This window comes from Durio zibethinus, chromosome 7 (assembly GCF_047325235.1).
Source record: "Durio zibethinus cultivar Kanyao isolate XHJ-2024 chromosome 7, ASM4732523v1, whole genome shotgun sequence".
NCBI classification, from domain to species: Eukaryota; Viridiplantae; Streptophyta; class Magnoliopsida; order Malvales; family Malvaceae; genus Durio; species Durio zibethinus.
This window is the reverse complement of record NC_143168.1, coordinates 27,609,849-27,624,574: the sequence shown is the minus strand read 5'-3', so window position 1 is coordinate 27,624,574 and position 14,726 is coordinate 27,609,849. Positions and strand designations below refer to the sequence as shown.

The 14,726-nt window shown below is 35.1% G+C and overlaps 4 protein-coding genes across 9 annotated transcripts; 3 read left to right on the top strand and 1 right to left on the bottom strand.

Moving 5' to 3' along the window:
* Positions 1 to 203: 203 nt before the first annotated feature.
* LOC111277297 (mannosylglycoprotein endo-beta-mannosidase-like) lies at positions 204 to 7,168 on the top strand. 2 transcript variants are annotated; one of them, XM_022863649.2, is made up of 11 exons: positions 204 to 484; positions 1,330 to 1,468; positions 1,671 to 1,898; positions 2,035 to 2,093; positions 2,917 to 2,965; positions 3,315 to 3,545; positions 3,965 to 4,134; positions 4,224 to 4,428; positions 4,862 to 5,530; positions 5,623 to 5,850; positions 6,042 to 7,168. In XM_022863649.2, the coding sequence occupies exons 1-11, from the start codon at positions 339 to 341 to the stop codon at positions 6,840 to 6,842; spliced, it is 2,925 nt and encodes a 974-aa protein (XP_022719384.2). In that variant the 5' UTR covers positions 204 to 338; the 3' UTR covers positions 6,843 to 7,168. The 2 variants fall into 2 exon arrangements, with proteins under 2 accessions (XP_022719384.2, XP_089620295.1); XM_089764169.1 differs by having other exon boundaries at positions 5,623 to 5,854; positions 6,046 to 7,168.
* A 536-nt stretch (positions 7,169 to 7,704) lies between these two features.
* LOC149518290 (Tetratricopeptide repeat (TPR)-like superfamily protein) lies at positions 7,705 to 9,913 on the top strand. The gene has a single exon (XM_089764165.1). It carries the CDS (start codon positions 7,819 to 7,821, stop codon positions 9,835 to 9,837), a length of 2,019 nt encoding a protein of 672 aa, XP_089620291.1. The 5' UTR covers positions 7,705 to 7,818; the 3' UTR covers positions 9,838 to 9,913.
* On the bottom strand, positions 7,887 to 14,669 carry LOC111277294 (uncharacterized). 2 transcript variants are annotated; one of them, XM_089764168.1, is made up of 5 exons: positions 14,200 to 14,669; positions 13,934 to 14,021; positions 13,715 to 13,828; positions 13,268 to 13,361; positions 7,887 to 8,041 (listed from the first exon to the last, which is right to left on the bottom strand). In XM_089764168.1, the coding sequence occupies exons 1-2, from the start codon at positions 14,474 to 14,476 to the stop codon at positions 13,942 to 13,944; spliced, it is 357 nt and encodes a 118-aa protein (XP_089620294.1). In that variant the 5' UTR covers positions 14,477 to 14,669; the 3' UTR covers positions 7,887 to 8,041; positions 13,268 to 13,361; positions 13,715 to 13,828; positions 13,934 to 13,941. The 2 variants fall into 2 exon arrangements, with proteins under 2 accessions (XP_089620294.1, XP_089620293.1); XM_089764167.1 differs by lacking the exon at positions 7,887 to 8,041 and adding an exon at positions 10,525 to 10,670.
* LOC111277295 (Chaperone DnaJ-domain superfamily protein) lies at positions 10,256 to 13,078 on the top strand. 4 transcript variants are annotated; one of them, XR_016343748.1, is made up of 8 exons: positions 10,258 to 10,687; positions 10,867 to 10,947; positions 11,158 to 11,195; positions 11,441 to 11,520; positions 11,677 to 11,760; positions 11,973 to 12,081; positions 12,170 to 12,288; positions 12,424 to 12,544. XR_016343748.1 is itself a non-coding variant. In XM_089764166.1 (7 exons), the coding sequence occupies exons 1-7, from the start codon at positions 10,427 to 10,429 to the stop codon at positions 12,180 to 12,182; spliced, it is 666 nt and encodes a 221-aa protein (XP_089620292.1). In that variant the 5' UTR covers positions 10,258 to 10,426; the 3' UTR covers positions 12,183 to 12,566. The 4 variants fall into 4 exon arrangements, 2 of the variants coding, with proteins under 2 accessions (XP_089620292.1, XP_022719383.2); XR_016343747.1 differs by having other exon boundaries at positions 10,256 to 10,687; positions 11,973 to 12,182; positions 12,424 to 12,543; XM_089764166.1 differs by having other exon boundaries at positions 12,170 to 12,566.
* Positions 14,670 to 14,726: the final 57 nt, after the last annotated feature.

Here is a 14,726-nt window from a genome sequence, read left to right as displayed (position 1 = left end):
TATCTCATGGGTAAAATACAAACAAAAGAAATCACCATTTTGTGACATTTTCCCCTAAAATATAAATAAAATATGATAATAGCTCTAAACAAAATTCTTAGAAATGATTAAAAAAAAAAGAGAGCAGAGTTTGAACAGATCAGCTAGAAATAACCGCTGTCAAAAACAAATCGATAAATTACACGTGGCGTAGATTGAACATCGACACTCTCTTCTCTCGACCTTTTTCACGCGATGTCGTTCGTAGGTCTCTCGGAGAAGAAACGACTCGTCAAAATCTTCTCACTTCAGTTAGTTTGAACAACTAAGTTGAGAGCATCCGAGTCGAAAGCTCAGCAATGGCGGAGATAGGAAAGACTCTACTTGACTCGGGATGGCTTGCCGCCAGATCCACTGAGGTTGAACTCACCGGAACTCAGCTCACCACCACTCATCCACCCACTGGCCCAACATCTCCTTGGATGGAAGCTGTCGTCCCCGGAACGTAATAATCCTTTGACTTTTGTATATGTAGAAAATAATTACGGTTAATTTTGCATTTATAGCAAGCAATCAAGTTCTGATTTTATTGAAATTTATGCCGAGTTTCGCTTGATTGACTTGATTTTTTGCTTGTTTTAATATGGAAAAAGGATTTATTTGTTTGAATTTAAGAAATTAAAAGGTTTGACTGAGATTGAATTTATGAAAAAGTGGTAGTTAGGTATCATTTAATTTTGAAGAAAAAAGAAAGTGTTTATCTTTAGTAAAAATTTTGATTAAATTGTTAGGATAATAAATCAAATTTCAGATTCCTTAGGTTCTGTTTGGTTGTTAGTCTTTTTTGTTTGCTTTTTTGTTTTGAAACAAATAACAATAATATTTTCAAATAAATTGAAATTAAATATTGAATTTTTTTGATAAAAAGGTATAATTGTAGCATTTTTTTTTTGTTTAATCAAATATATGATTTACTTTTAATATTTTGTCTTGCTTGATGGCAACTTTTTATGAAGCAAAAGGCAAGTAGCCAAAAAAAAAATCAGTCTTTTTTTTTTTTTTAATCAATGTGCTTGAAGATTTCTTAAACCTTGTAATTACTTATTATTTTCAATTTTGGACTATAAATGTTGCTTTTAGCATAATAATTGAAACATTTGATGATATTACATTTGCTACTAGGGACCTATAATTGCAAAAATGATTGTGCTTTTGTATGAAAAATATTATAGTTCCATTTGCATGCAAGTTTAGTTTTCTACAGTAGAGCTAGTACGTGGTTTCTCATGGTAATAGCTAGGATATGATTTCTCATGGTAATGCTCTGGATTAATTGTGTTTGATTGACAGTGTTCTGGCAACTCTAGTAAAGAACAAAGCTGTTGCTGATCCATTCTATGGCTTGGAGAATAAGATGATCATTGATATAGCTGATTCTGGAAGGGAGTACTACACATTCTGGTTTTTCACAAAATTTGAGTGTAAGCTGGTATGCAATGTTTCTACGTGGAACACTCTGTGAGGTTAATATGACTTGAAAAAAAATTGGTTGTGGTCTATATTCCCACTTGGTCTTCAACTGGCCATAAGTCTATGCCCTGACTGTTGCAAATCTTATATGTAACTAACAGATACTCTGATTATTCTTTTTGTAGGTATTCCTCTGTTTCTAATTACTTCATTTTTTGCAGTCAGGAACTCAGCATTTAGATCTAAATTTTCGTGGAATCAATTACTCTTCAGAGGTGTACTTAAATGGCCACCAAAAGGTCCTCCCTAAAGGGATGTTTCGAAGACATTCCCTTGAAGTCACTGATATCCTAAATCCTAATGGTGCTAACTTGCTGGCTGTTCTTGTTCACCCTCCAGACCATCCTGGGAGCATTCCCCCTGAGGGTGGGCAAGGTGGGGATCATGAGGTACATATCTTTGTCCAAAAGAAGCTCATCAATTTGTTTGATCTCATGAAATATGGCTTAAGGTTAAACTTTGGGTATTCAATTAATGTAAGTAAAAACTGCAACCTAACAGCTAAAACTCTTTTTTTCCTCTTAGATTGGAAAAGATGTTGCCACACAATATGTTGAGGGTTGGGACTGGATAGCTCCAGTGAGGTGAATTCTTTTTTGCTTTTGAAACTTCAGAGTTTTGTTTTAGTTTTTTGATTTTATGCTGATATATTTTTTGAATGAATTATGTGACTCATGGTAGTTACTGTAACTTTATTTCTGTTAATTCATAATGCCATTGCAAACCTAAAGCACAAAAAATAAAATAAAATTGTACATTTCCTATATGTTATTCGACTAATTTCACTTGATATTTAGAGTTTTATTTGTGTAGTTCATGTGGTCATAAATGCAGTTGACCTGCATGTATAAGTGCCTGTTCTAATTTGTACCCAAAATCAATTAGTTTGACATTTTGGAAGTTTCTGTTTAGGAGTTGGATTGTGCTTTGTTTTCCGTTCTTATTTTGAGTAGACTGGTGTTATGAGCTAAAGGTTTGTTCGTCAGTTAAATGGGATATGAAAGAGGACAGATATAGTTGTCAAAAATTTTTATTTGGGTACATGGAATAGAGTAGCAGAGGATCAAATGCATATAAATAAAAGTCCAATGAAACTTCTGTGAGCAAAATAGAGGTGAAGTTACGAATGGCAATCCTCTGATAAGTTTTACTTTTAGTTTATAGGTAGATTCTCGTGCATAGGAGCAAGGTCTTTATAGAAAGGGAGAAAAATAATGCAATTTTAATGTCTATGGAGATAAATCAATTTAATTAACTAATTATATTACATTTTTTTGGGTGTTCTATGATCTCATCTAAGAATGTATCTGTCTTAGAAGTTTTTCAACTAGTAGCTAGCATTCAACCTCTGTTTTCTGAAGAAGCAAAAACTTGATATCTTACATATCTGACCTTTACTTGTCTCAGGGATAGGAACACTGGTATTTGGGATGAAGTCTCGATATCTGTTACTGGGGTAAGATTTATGCATAAGACTTAAACTTCCTTCTCATAACCAGGACTATGTGTTTATTTCCTAATAGTAATGAGTATACATTATACTGCACAATGCCAAAAATCTTAGGTGCTATGTTACTTTTCCTTTTTTCTTGCTTTTAAACCTTTTCTCCCTGCTTTGTGGAGGCTTTTCCATCTAATTTCTATGGGTTTATTATGAGTACCTTCATTTATGGCTATGTTATCTGTTAAAGATTAAACCTAAATATTAGTAGTTGTTGGTGCTCTTATTTCTTCACAATATTAAGTTTATGATACTCAGTAATTACTCTAAATGCTGTTTGTTGATGCATTTTCTTTTGATGCAGCCGGTAAAAATAATTGATCCACACTTGGTGTCATCATTTTTTGACAATTACACGAGGGCATACTTGCATGCAACAACTGAATTGGAAAACAAAAGTGCTTGGCTTGTCGAGTGTTCTTTGAATATCCAAGTGACAACAGAACTTGAAGGAAGTGTTTGCTTGGTGGAGCATCTCCAGACTCAACGTGTTTCAATCTCTGCTGGTGCATCTATCCAGTATACATTTCCTCAGGTTAGTGGTGGTATCTTTCTCATTGATTTTTAGATGTGTTTGTAGCATCCTTCATTGCACTAAAGTTAGTTCTTTGTCTTCAATGACCAGTTTTTTTTCTCCATTGTTTATTAGTATTTATGAGTCTTTGAATTTTGACATAGAGAGTAGGGACACATTTGAGAGATTATGAAGCAAGATTTGACTGAATTGGATCTCATTTTTGGAAAAAAGTCAACCATCTTTTTATTTTTTCATTAAGAAGAAATTTAATTATTATTGAGAGGAAACTAATGGTATTCCTCTGCAATAACATTCTTTCTTCTCCTCTATCTGAAATTGGGTATCTGTAGTTAGGGGTTCAAAGCATCCATTTATTGCAAGTTGCCATTCAATTTTACTGACAACCCTTCTTCAAATGCTTTTGAGGTATATTGCAGCTTTTCTTCTACAAGCCCAATTTATGGTGGCCAAATGGCATGGGAAAGCAATCTCTGTATAATGTCAGCATTACTGTTGATGTGAAGGGATCCGGAGAGTCTGATTCATGGGGCCATCAATTTGGTTTTCGCAAAATTGAATCTCATATCGATAGTGCTACTGGAGGGAGGTATACTTTCAGAAATTAATTTTGACTAATATTAAATCATTGCATCTAGAATTTCTATTATCTGTTTTGTTTCTGCCTTCTTTTGACAGGTTGTTCAAGGTGAATGGACAGCCTATTTTTATCCGTGGTGGTAACTGGATATTGTCAGATTGTTTGCTACGGCTTTCTAAGGAGCGTTACGAAACAGACATAAAATTTCATGCAGATATGAATCTAAACATGATTCGTTGTTGGGGTGGTGGGTTGGCTGAGAGGCCAGAATTTTATCATTGTTGTGATGTTTATGGTTTGCTGGTAAGCTCTGGTCCCTCTCTCTCTCTCTCTATATATATATATATATATATATATATATGTTTGTGTGTGTGTGTGTGCATGCTTGCTCATTTTATGGGATGCTTGTAAGTGCTATCATGCATGTAATTTTGTGCGTATATGTTTTCTGAAAGAGAGAGTAAAAATTGGCAGGGTCAAAAAAAAGGATGAGAGTAAGGCATATATAGGATTGTGAAGGTTATAAAGAAATAGGAACCTTTTGGAAGGATGGGCTACTTGTTTAGGAATTTAAAAATTCTTCTAAAGGAAGTGAAACTAAGGAATTACAGCTAGTTTGGGGCAGCATGGCTTATCTAAGCTTGTGTGTGACTCCTCATGCTTCACTGTGCATGTTGTTGTCCAAATGTTAAGTGCACTTGATTAACCTGGAAATAAACAATTTAAAATTTTGTAGGTATGGCAGGAGTTTTGGATTACTGGTGATGTTGATGGAAGAGGTATCCCAGTATCAAATCCAAATGGCCCACTTGACCATGATCTGTTCATGCTATGTGCCAGAGATACTGTCAAGCTTTTAAGGAATCATCCTAGTCTTGCGCTCTGGGTTGGTGGAAACGAACAAGTTCCACCAGCTGACATCAACACAGCTTTAAAGAATGACCTGAAACTACATCCACTTTTTGAGAACCACAGTGAAAATATAACATCTGTGAAAGAATTGTCGACTGTGTTCGAAGACCCTAGCCACTATCTGGATGGCACACGTGTTTATATCCAAGGATCAATGTGGGATGGCTTTGCTAATGGAAAGGGAGACTTCACTGATGGCCCTTATGAAATTCAAAATCCTGAAGACTTCTTCAAGGATGACTATTACCAATATGGTTTCAACCCTGAGGTTGGTTCTGTAGGAATGCCAGTTGCTGCTACTATCAGAGCAACCATGCCTCCAGAGGGATGGCAAATTCCATTATTTAAGAAGCTTCCCAATGGTTACACAGAAGAAGTTCCAAATCCCATTTGGGATTACCATAAATATATTTCTTATTCAAAACCTGAAAAGGTTCATGACCAGATCGAACTGTATGGGACACCAAAGGGTCTGGATGATTTTTGCTTGAAGGTATTATGCAAAAATCTTTCGCTTTTTATGGGGAATGCATGTGATATTTTCTTTTTTTTTTTCTTAATACTAACTTCCTTAAATGATCTCAGGCTCAACTTGTTAACTACATTCAGTATAGAGCTCTATTAGAGGGTTGGACCTCCCGTATGTGGAGCAAATACACTGGGGTTTTGATTTGGAAGACACAAAACCCATGGTCAGGTCTTCGAGGTCAATTTTATGATCACCTCTTAGACCAGACAGCAGGTTTTTATGGTTGTCGCTGTGCAGCGGAGCCAATTCATGTTCAGCTGAATCTTGCTACATATTTTATAGAGGCAAGTGTCTGAGTAATAATGCTTCTAGTTGTTTGGTTTTGATTCTTATTTTCTCTCTTTCTCTCTCTCTCTCTCTTTCCCCTCCCCTTAACCACTGTTCTTAAAGTGGGTTTAGTGACTAGGTGTGGTTGTAATTAATTATTCAATCAAAAGTTCCACTATAAAATTCTGGCCCGCTTTTTCATGAACAGGTAGTCAATACTATGTCAGAGGAATTGTCAAATGTCGCCGTAGAAGCATCAGTATGGGATCTTGAAGGAGCTTGTCCTTATTACGAAGTTTTCGATAAGCTTTCCTTGCCACCAAAGAAAGTAGTTACCATTAGTGAGATGAAGTACCCGAAGTCTAAAAATCCAAAGCCAGTGTACTTTCTCCTTCTCAAACTCTACCAATTGTCAGATTATACCATTATATCCCGAAATTTTTACTGGTTGTATCTTTCTGGTGGAGATTACAAGCTGCTGGAACCATACAGCAACAAGAGAATACCTCTTAAGATAACATCAAAGACGTTTATCAAAGGTTCCTCTTATGAAATCCAAATGAACGTGCAAAACAAATCTGAGAAACCAGATCCCAAAATGTTAACCTACAAGAACAATTATGCTACCAGAAATGATGATGGTGACTTTGATATGGCTTCACTGGAACCTATTCACGATGAAACTGGGGAGAAACAGAAAGCTGGTTTATTTCAGAGACTTTATGGACAATTGTCAAGGGAAACTGATGGTTTGAAGGTTGCAGAGATAAACGGATCTGATGTTGGAGTTGCTTTCTTCCTTAATTTCTCCGTTCATGCTTCAAATACAGATCACAAGGAAGGAGAAGACACTAGAATACTCCCAGTTCATTACTCGGATAACTATTTTTCACTAGTGCCTGGTGAGGAGATGTCCATTAAGATCTTGTTCCAGGTCCCTCAAGGTGTCACTCCAAGAGTAGTACTTAAAGGCTGGAACAACCATCAAGGAGGGCATACTGTTCTTTGACCTAATACTTGCAGTTCTTCAAATCCTTCTTCTCTGTGATTAGATTTTGAGGTTGGTCATCAGCACAAGATCTCAAACAATAGTTCATACTGTTGAGAATTCTGGTTATTCCTGTTGCATTGGTTTCTTTTCTGCCTTTCGGTTAAACAAGCTTCAGTGGAGGTTTATGATAGTGCAACTTGTCCCGTTTCTTTTGTAATTTCCTCCATCTGCTATGATGTAAATAATCTCCAGGGAGAGAAGTTTTATTCATGGGCATTCCTCTTGTTTAAATAAATCTTGTAGCTGGTTAAGTGATAAATAAATTAAATTTAATTGGGTTGTAATTTTCTTTACTAAAAGATATGGATGTTTATAATTAGGTTTTAATCAAATTAATAGATCGAATTAATTTAATTCGATTAATCGGTTGATCATCAAATTAATTTTGGATTGATTAGTGAAAATTATTTTTAAAAAATTTAACAAAATCTAAATATAAAATTAAAAAGATATGAAATGTATCATTTTATTTAACAAATTGTTAGAATTTTTAACATAATATATTGATGTTTTAATATCTTGTAGGATAATTTTATTTAATTTATTCAAAATATAAGAAATTATAAGTTTAAAATATAATTTAGTTTAAATATATTTTTTAATCAAAAAATTAATTGAATTAATTAAATTACATTTGATCGATTAATTTTTAAAATTAATAAATTCGATTCAATTAATAAAAATTAAATTAAATAAAATAATTAATTTAATTTTAAATAATTCGATTCAAATTTTACCGAAATGATTGAATTAACATTTTTAAATATTTCATTGGTGATTCAAAATTACATTAAATCAAAGCCCAATTGACTTTCATCCTACTACCCTTTCTAAAGCCCCGTCCATTGCTTTTAACTTCTTAAAAGGCCCTTGCTTCCCTCCAAACACAACAAAACAAAACATATTTCTATCCTGAACTTTCGAATTTTCGTGGATGAAATCCAAATGGGTTTTCCAAAAACTGACTCCCAACCTTCCTTCATGTTTCTCCTCTCTCTTCTCCCCATTCAAAACCCAAAGACTCTACCAATTCCCATTTTCATATCCCTCCGAACTTGTTCTCAACCATATAGACATAAGCCTCCTGTTATCCATCTTTGGGAAACAAGGATTTTTCCTTCTGGGTTCCTCTATCCACGCTTCCCTCGTAAAAAACCCTGAAATTTTTAATCCAAATGAAGATTTTAAGGATTCCAATAATGCTGTTGTTATTTGTAATTCTCTCCTTGGAATGTACTCAAAATGTGGCACTTTAACTGATTTGACGAAGCTGTTTGATGAAATGCCAATAAGAGATACCATTTCGTGGAACACGATGGTTTCCGGGTTTTTAAGGAATGGGGAGTTTGATAAGGGTTTTGGGTACTTCAAACAGATGAGAAAATCGGGTTTTTGTTGGTTTGATCAAGCGACTTTGACTACTATTTTATCAGCTTGTGATGGTATGGAGTTTTGTTATGTTAATAAGATGATGCACGGATTAGTGTTTTTGAATGGATATGAAAGGGAAATTAGTGTAGGGAATGCTTTGATAACTTCATATTCTAAATGTGGAAGTTTGAGTTCGGGGAGACAGGTTTTTGATGAGATGTTTGAAAGGAATGCTATTACTTGGACAGCTATGATATCAGGGCTAGTGCAAAATGACTTGTATGAAGAAAGCTTGGAATTGTTTAATAACATGCGTTTGGGATCAGTGTGTCCAAATTCTTTAACTTATTTAAGCACATTGATGGCATGTTCTGGTTTGCAAGCACTAAAGGAAGGGCGTCAAATTCATGGTCTTTTATGGAAGCTAGGGTTTCAGTCCGAACTCTGTATTGAGAGTTCACTAATGGACATGTATTCTAAATGTGGAAATGTGAATGATGCTTGGCAGATTTTTGAATCTGCACAAGATCTTGATGAGGTTTCTATGACTGTAATCCTTGTGGGTTTGGCACAAAATGGATTCGAGGAAGAAGCTAAACGGATTTTTGTAAAAATGTTTGAGTCAGGAATTGAAATTGATCCTAACATGCTGTCAGCTGTTTTGGGGGTATTTGGTGAGGATACTTCATTGAGTTTGGGTAAGCAGATTCATTCTTTAAGCATCAAAAGAAATTTTGGTTTTAACTCTTATGTTAATAATGGGCTCATCAACATGTATTCCAAGTGTGGAGATTTAGAGGAGTCAGTCAAAGTCTTCAGTCGAATGGCTCAAAGGAACTCAATCTCGTGGAACTCTATGATTGCAGCTTTTGCTCGTCACGGGCATGGCTTTAGAGCACTACAGTTATATGAGGAGATGAGATCAGAAGGTATAGAGCCAACAGATGTTACATTCCTCTCATTGCTTCATGCTTGTAGCCATGTGGGCTTAGTCGAAAAGGGCATGAAGGTCTTGAAATCCATGACTGATGTGCATGGAATAATTCTCAGGGTAGAACACTATGCATGTGTGGTTGACATGTTAGGCCGGGCAGGGCTCCTAAATGAAGCTAAGACTTTCATCGAGGGATTGCCTATTAAGCGAGATGTGCTTGTTTGGCAAGCATTGCTTGGTGCCTGCGGCATTCACGGTGATTCTGAAACAGGGAAATATGCAGCTGATCAGTTACTTTTGCAAACACCGCAAAGCCCAGTGCCATATGTTTCAATGGCAAACATATATTCTTCAAGAGGCAAATGGAAAGAAAGAGCAACGACCATTAAGAGAATGAAGGAAATAGGGGTGGTGAAAGAAACCGGGATAAGTTGGATAGAGATTGAAAACAAAGTCCACAGCTTTGTTGTTCGGGACAGAATGCACCCGCAAGCTGAGGTCATATATGGGGTTTTGGAGGAGCTATTCAGACTCATGTTAGATGAAGGTTATGTGCCAGACAAGACGTTTATTCTCAGTTACATACACCAAGAAGCCAGGGACTATAAATACATTAATAGAGAAACTATTGAGTATTTTATGTTCTAACCTTTTTGATGTTTTTATCTTCAATTTAACAATGGTAAAATAGCAAGTTCGAGGAAAAAATTTTCGTGAAGTTCTTTAGGTGAAAGTTTTGAAGTTTTTTTTAAAAATAATTTTTTTAAAAGTAATTTAATAAAAACATTAATAAAAATTTCAAATGATAGATTGATAAATTTAATATAAATATCAATAAGGTATAAAAAAATTATTAAAAATATTATTTATAATTTAAATTTGATTGATATTTATTTAATAATAAATATTTTATTAATATTTTTATTAAAAATATCTATTTAAAAATATATATCAAACTTTTTAATTTTTTTAAAAATTTTGTATACTCAATTTATGTAATTTTTAATTTATTGATTTTGATTTAATTATTTTTAGTTAAGAACTTAACGAATCTCACTTGAAAAACCTAGTCTAGTCATTCGGAGCCCCACCCCACCAGATTCGAAACGCTCCGTTTTGCTCTCCCTAATTCTCAGAAAGAAAAAAAAATCCAACCAATTTCTGGCAATGAGTTAGTTATAAAGCACAATAAGAGAGAAACGAACACCAACAGAAAATCAAAATCTAGAGGGAGAGAATGAAATTTTTGTGTCTCTACAGTTCAATCACTCCGGTTCTTCCACTACCGAGAACTGTTACAGATCCCAACGGTCAAATTTTCTCTTCTTTTGGTATGAGGTCCCCACGTCGTCGTTTCTCTTCTCGACCGACAGTTAATTGCAGAGGTAGAACCGGAGAGGATCCTCCTCCGGTTCTCTCCACTTCCTCCGCTTATTCCATCCTCGGCGTCCACCCTTACTGCTCCGCCGACGAGCTCAAAGCTGCTTTCCGCTCCAAAGTAGAGTAAAAATAAATAAAATTGAACTTTTTTTTTTCTTTTCTTTACTTCACAATTAGCTTCAAGGTTTAAATTATCTGTTCATTTGCCAAGAAAACTGAGGGGAAAAGAAAAGAAATTTTTAACGAGATTTAAAAAAGAATTTATTTATTTATATATATATTTCTTTTTGTTCAAAGGTGAAGCAGTATCATCCTGATGTAAACAGAGATGGAGGAGATTCTGATACGATGATCCGCCGTGTAATCCAGGCCTATGAGGTTTTCTATTTTTTTCCTATTTTATTTGTCCATTTAATTTCTAGTCTAAGGATTCCCCTTTATGTTACTTAAATGTAATATCGTTTCATTACTTATTAATATATGTTCGTAATTGTAGGATTTCAATGATTTAGGGTTGCCAATTTGTTCTTTTTGGTAAATTTTCTTATAGGAAATTTAGTGATTAATTTGGTTTGATAATGTCTGCAGCTCTTATCCAATTACAGCCGGTCCGAGATCATTGAGAGGTAAATTTCTTGTTCCGTGTTTTCCCCCCCTTTTATGAAGAATTCAGGAACTATATTTTGCTAGTTTTGAAAATTTTGATCTATTACTTGTATTTGGCAATCATGAATGTGTTTACGGTAGTAAATGTGTTTTTCAATGATTTGTATCAGTTTGGTTTGTTATTGCTCTTTCAGTTCTCTGTTTTGTTAGTTTCTGGTACATTTTTGGGGTGCAATGTTACCGGTTGGATATGTGCATTGTGTAGGGAATGTTTAGATCCCTTTGACAGCCCTGAATGCGAAGCATTTGATGTTTTTGTTAATGAAGTTCTTTGCGTTGGCAAAGGTAATTAATGAGATAATTCAACATTTTATTCGAGCTGCTTTAATTCTGGCAGAAAGTTGTCCAAGTTAGACATATTGCTAGTTTTCTTACGTAAAACAATGATGTGATATGTGTTTATTCTGCCCTCTTAGCATCATCGTTCTGAAACAACTGTAGGGTGTCCATATTCATGTGTAAAGAGAGCCCCTCATGCATTCACATATGATCCTTCAACTGGAACTGCACGTGCAACTTCTCAAGGTTGGTATATACACCAGAAGGTTTCTTGTTTAATTATTTTCTCATGTATTTGACTCGCATCTAGAACAAAATGGCCAGGGGGTGAGATTTCTTTCTGATACTTGAAAGGATGGTATTATATGGTGGTTTTAAACATTTTAAGAACAGTAACAGAGAATTTTACGCAATAACTTTCTCAGTTTCTTTTTCATTACCAATTTGCTATTAATCAGGACATCCTGAAGACTACCAAGTTCAGCTTGCAGTTGGTCAGTGCCCAAGAAGTTGCATCCATTTTGTGACACCTTCCCAAAGAATTATTCTAGAGGAGCTACTTGATAGGTACGTATCTCTTAGCTGTCTCCAAGAAATTTTGGTTGCTATTCTGTAGGAGTACTTAAAGGGCTATGATTGACTTGGATACTACCAGGCCACTTAAATAGGTACCTGCCTCTTCAAATACTGGAGTTTGCTTGTCTTGTGGCTTTGATCTAATTAGCAAGTGAATTTCATTTGTTATGCTGCACATTTTTCCCTAAAGTTCAATGAGTTAAGCTACCTCATCTGCTATGGTTTTACAAACTAGATAGACCTTCTACTTGCGGAAGGCTCTGACAATCTTTTAGTTTCATTAAACATTTCTTATTGGCTTTTTACTGATGTTTTGTGTATGGTTTTCTGTAGCATCCTGAACGTGCCTTTTGATATTTCAGCAGAGGCAGACTTGCTTTATTCTCTTATAGTTAAAGCTAAGTTTGAAAACAATAGGTACCAAAAGCCAAAGAAGCAACCGAAAACTTCCGCCAAAAATGTTGATTGGTTTTGACCTATGAGTAGATCAAAGTAATGTCTGATCCTGAAAACCACATCCAGCCAACAGTGTTTCAGCTTTCGTCAAAGAAAGTGCAACAGATAATATATGAGCATTTGCTGGTGATTTGTTGTGCGTGTTTCTTTGGGGAAAGGTAGCTGAACAGAAGTGTACAATGATAACAGAAAGACATTCACAATGCTAAAACTTGATGTTCTGTTGGTTACTGGAGGAGAGAGGAGCATAACTAAGAGGAATTGCGAGACTCCTTTTGCATTTGGGATATGTAATAATGGTTTGTAGGAAAATGTAAATTGATTTTATAGCCATGTATATGATGCCAGTGCAATTTTGATCCCATCTTCTCTCTATCCTAGATACCATACCTGTAGGGTCATTTTCTTGTTGTCCGAACACTTACAACTTTGAGCCAACCATGAGAGAGATATTACTTATTATCAAAAGGAAAGTACAGTACAGACTGTATCGTAAAATTTACTGATATTAGCAAAAGGAAGGTTTGATTTAGATTGTATCACAAGAGCTAACTTTGAATCTTAAGATTGTATATGCTAGTTTTGTTTTATCAATTAAACGGCAAGGGATTTTTGGGTTTTGCACAGGACATTCTTTTTCAGACAATTCAAGCAGATTTATTTTTATCAGATCTAACGAACTCATGGAAAAATGACGGAGAAGTGTGTGTAAGCAACTAACCTCAAGTTCTTCTGCAACAGGACGGCTCACAAGTTCTTTTGCAAGCAGATATCCGCCAGGCCTGTCTCTATCATCATAAAACACCTTCCATAATCTAGAAATGATCAAAGAAGAGAGGATTTAAGCATGGGAAGGCAGGAAATTAGGAGTAATTGGTAATATATTTCAACCTAATCATAGCAACAGAGTTGATAAATCTTTTGGAGCATCAGACTCAAATTTGGTCAATTACGCAGCAGCTCCATCATCTGGAAATATGGCTCCAACTTTCTTACATACAGATTTTCAGAACTTATATAGGGATAAAGGTGAGAAAATGGTTCACTCGATATTGTAATTCTCCATGTTACAAATCAAAACTTTTGGATTTCATTCACAAACTCCAATTTTCTAGGCATAACTAAGATTGCCATGGTTCTTAAACTTAAAGTTGCAGTTCCAACTAACCTGACATCGAGTTCCTTCTTTAAGTGTATCCAAGAAAATTCTTGATAGTTCCCAAAACTCAGCTTGTACACCTTCACCATCAGGAAACTGTAGCTGAGGTATTAGGAGCTCAACCTGTTAAAAATTAAACAATCTACCATCTTAAATTAAAGTATAGAAATGGGAGTAAGAATTGCATTCAATTCAAAGAACAAGATTATATCTTTCATTGACACATACGGTAGCTCTCATTCCTCCTGAAGAAACAAACAAGGCACTTGCTTGACCTGATTACCTGACTGTACCCTCCAAGTCAGATGGTAAGCAGCTGAAACATAAAAGATAAAACCAAGACCCTTTCACAATTTTTTCATTTTTTTCTTTAAAATGCATCACCAAGAAATGGGTATCAAAATATACATCAAACTGATTCACCAAACTCCTAGATAAACCAATGAGAAAACAAAAAGAAGTAATACCCAGGGAATAAAGAAGTAAGAACATACTAAACGTGTCATCTTTTTCTTGAAGAGTTTGTTGCTGTGTTTGCCCAGAAGAAACTGAAGTATCTTCAAGATTGGCTTCAGAAGGGTCACCTTGGATTTTCTCAAACTTGGCATATGTTCTTGAGGTAAACCCAGTTCTGCTTAGTGAAATTCCATTGCAGCCATTGAAGATTGGACAAGAAAAAGACAAGGGAAAGTTAGTGTATGAAATTGAAGAGTTGTGTTTGGAAGCAGAGCAGTAGCAGCAGTTGAAGCAGCTTGATGATGGGGCAGCCATGAAGTTAAAGTACTATTAATAACTACCAACTGCCAAATTGTCCAAGCAAAAGAGAACATTACTCTGCAGGAATTTTTTAGTTTTCTGTTTTTAATCTGCAGGAACATTATTTTTCTCTTCTTATTTTCTTTCCCGTTACTTTCTTTACTACTCCTTTTTTGGGTTTTTTTTTTTTTTTTTTTTTTTGGGGGGGGGGGGGGGGGGCGGCAATCATCGCCAGAATTTGATAACAAGTATAGGGCATTAAAAA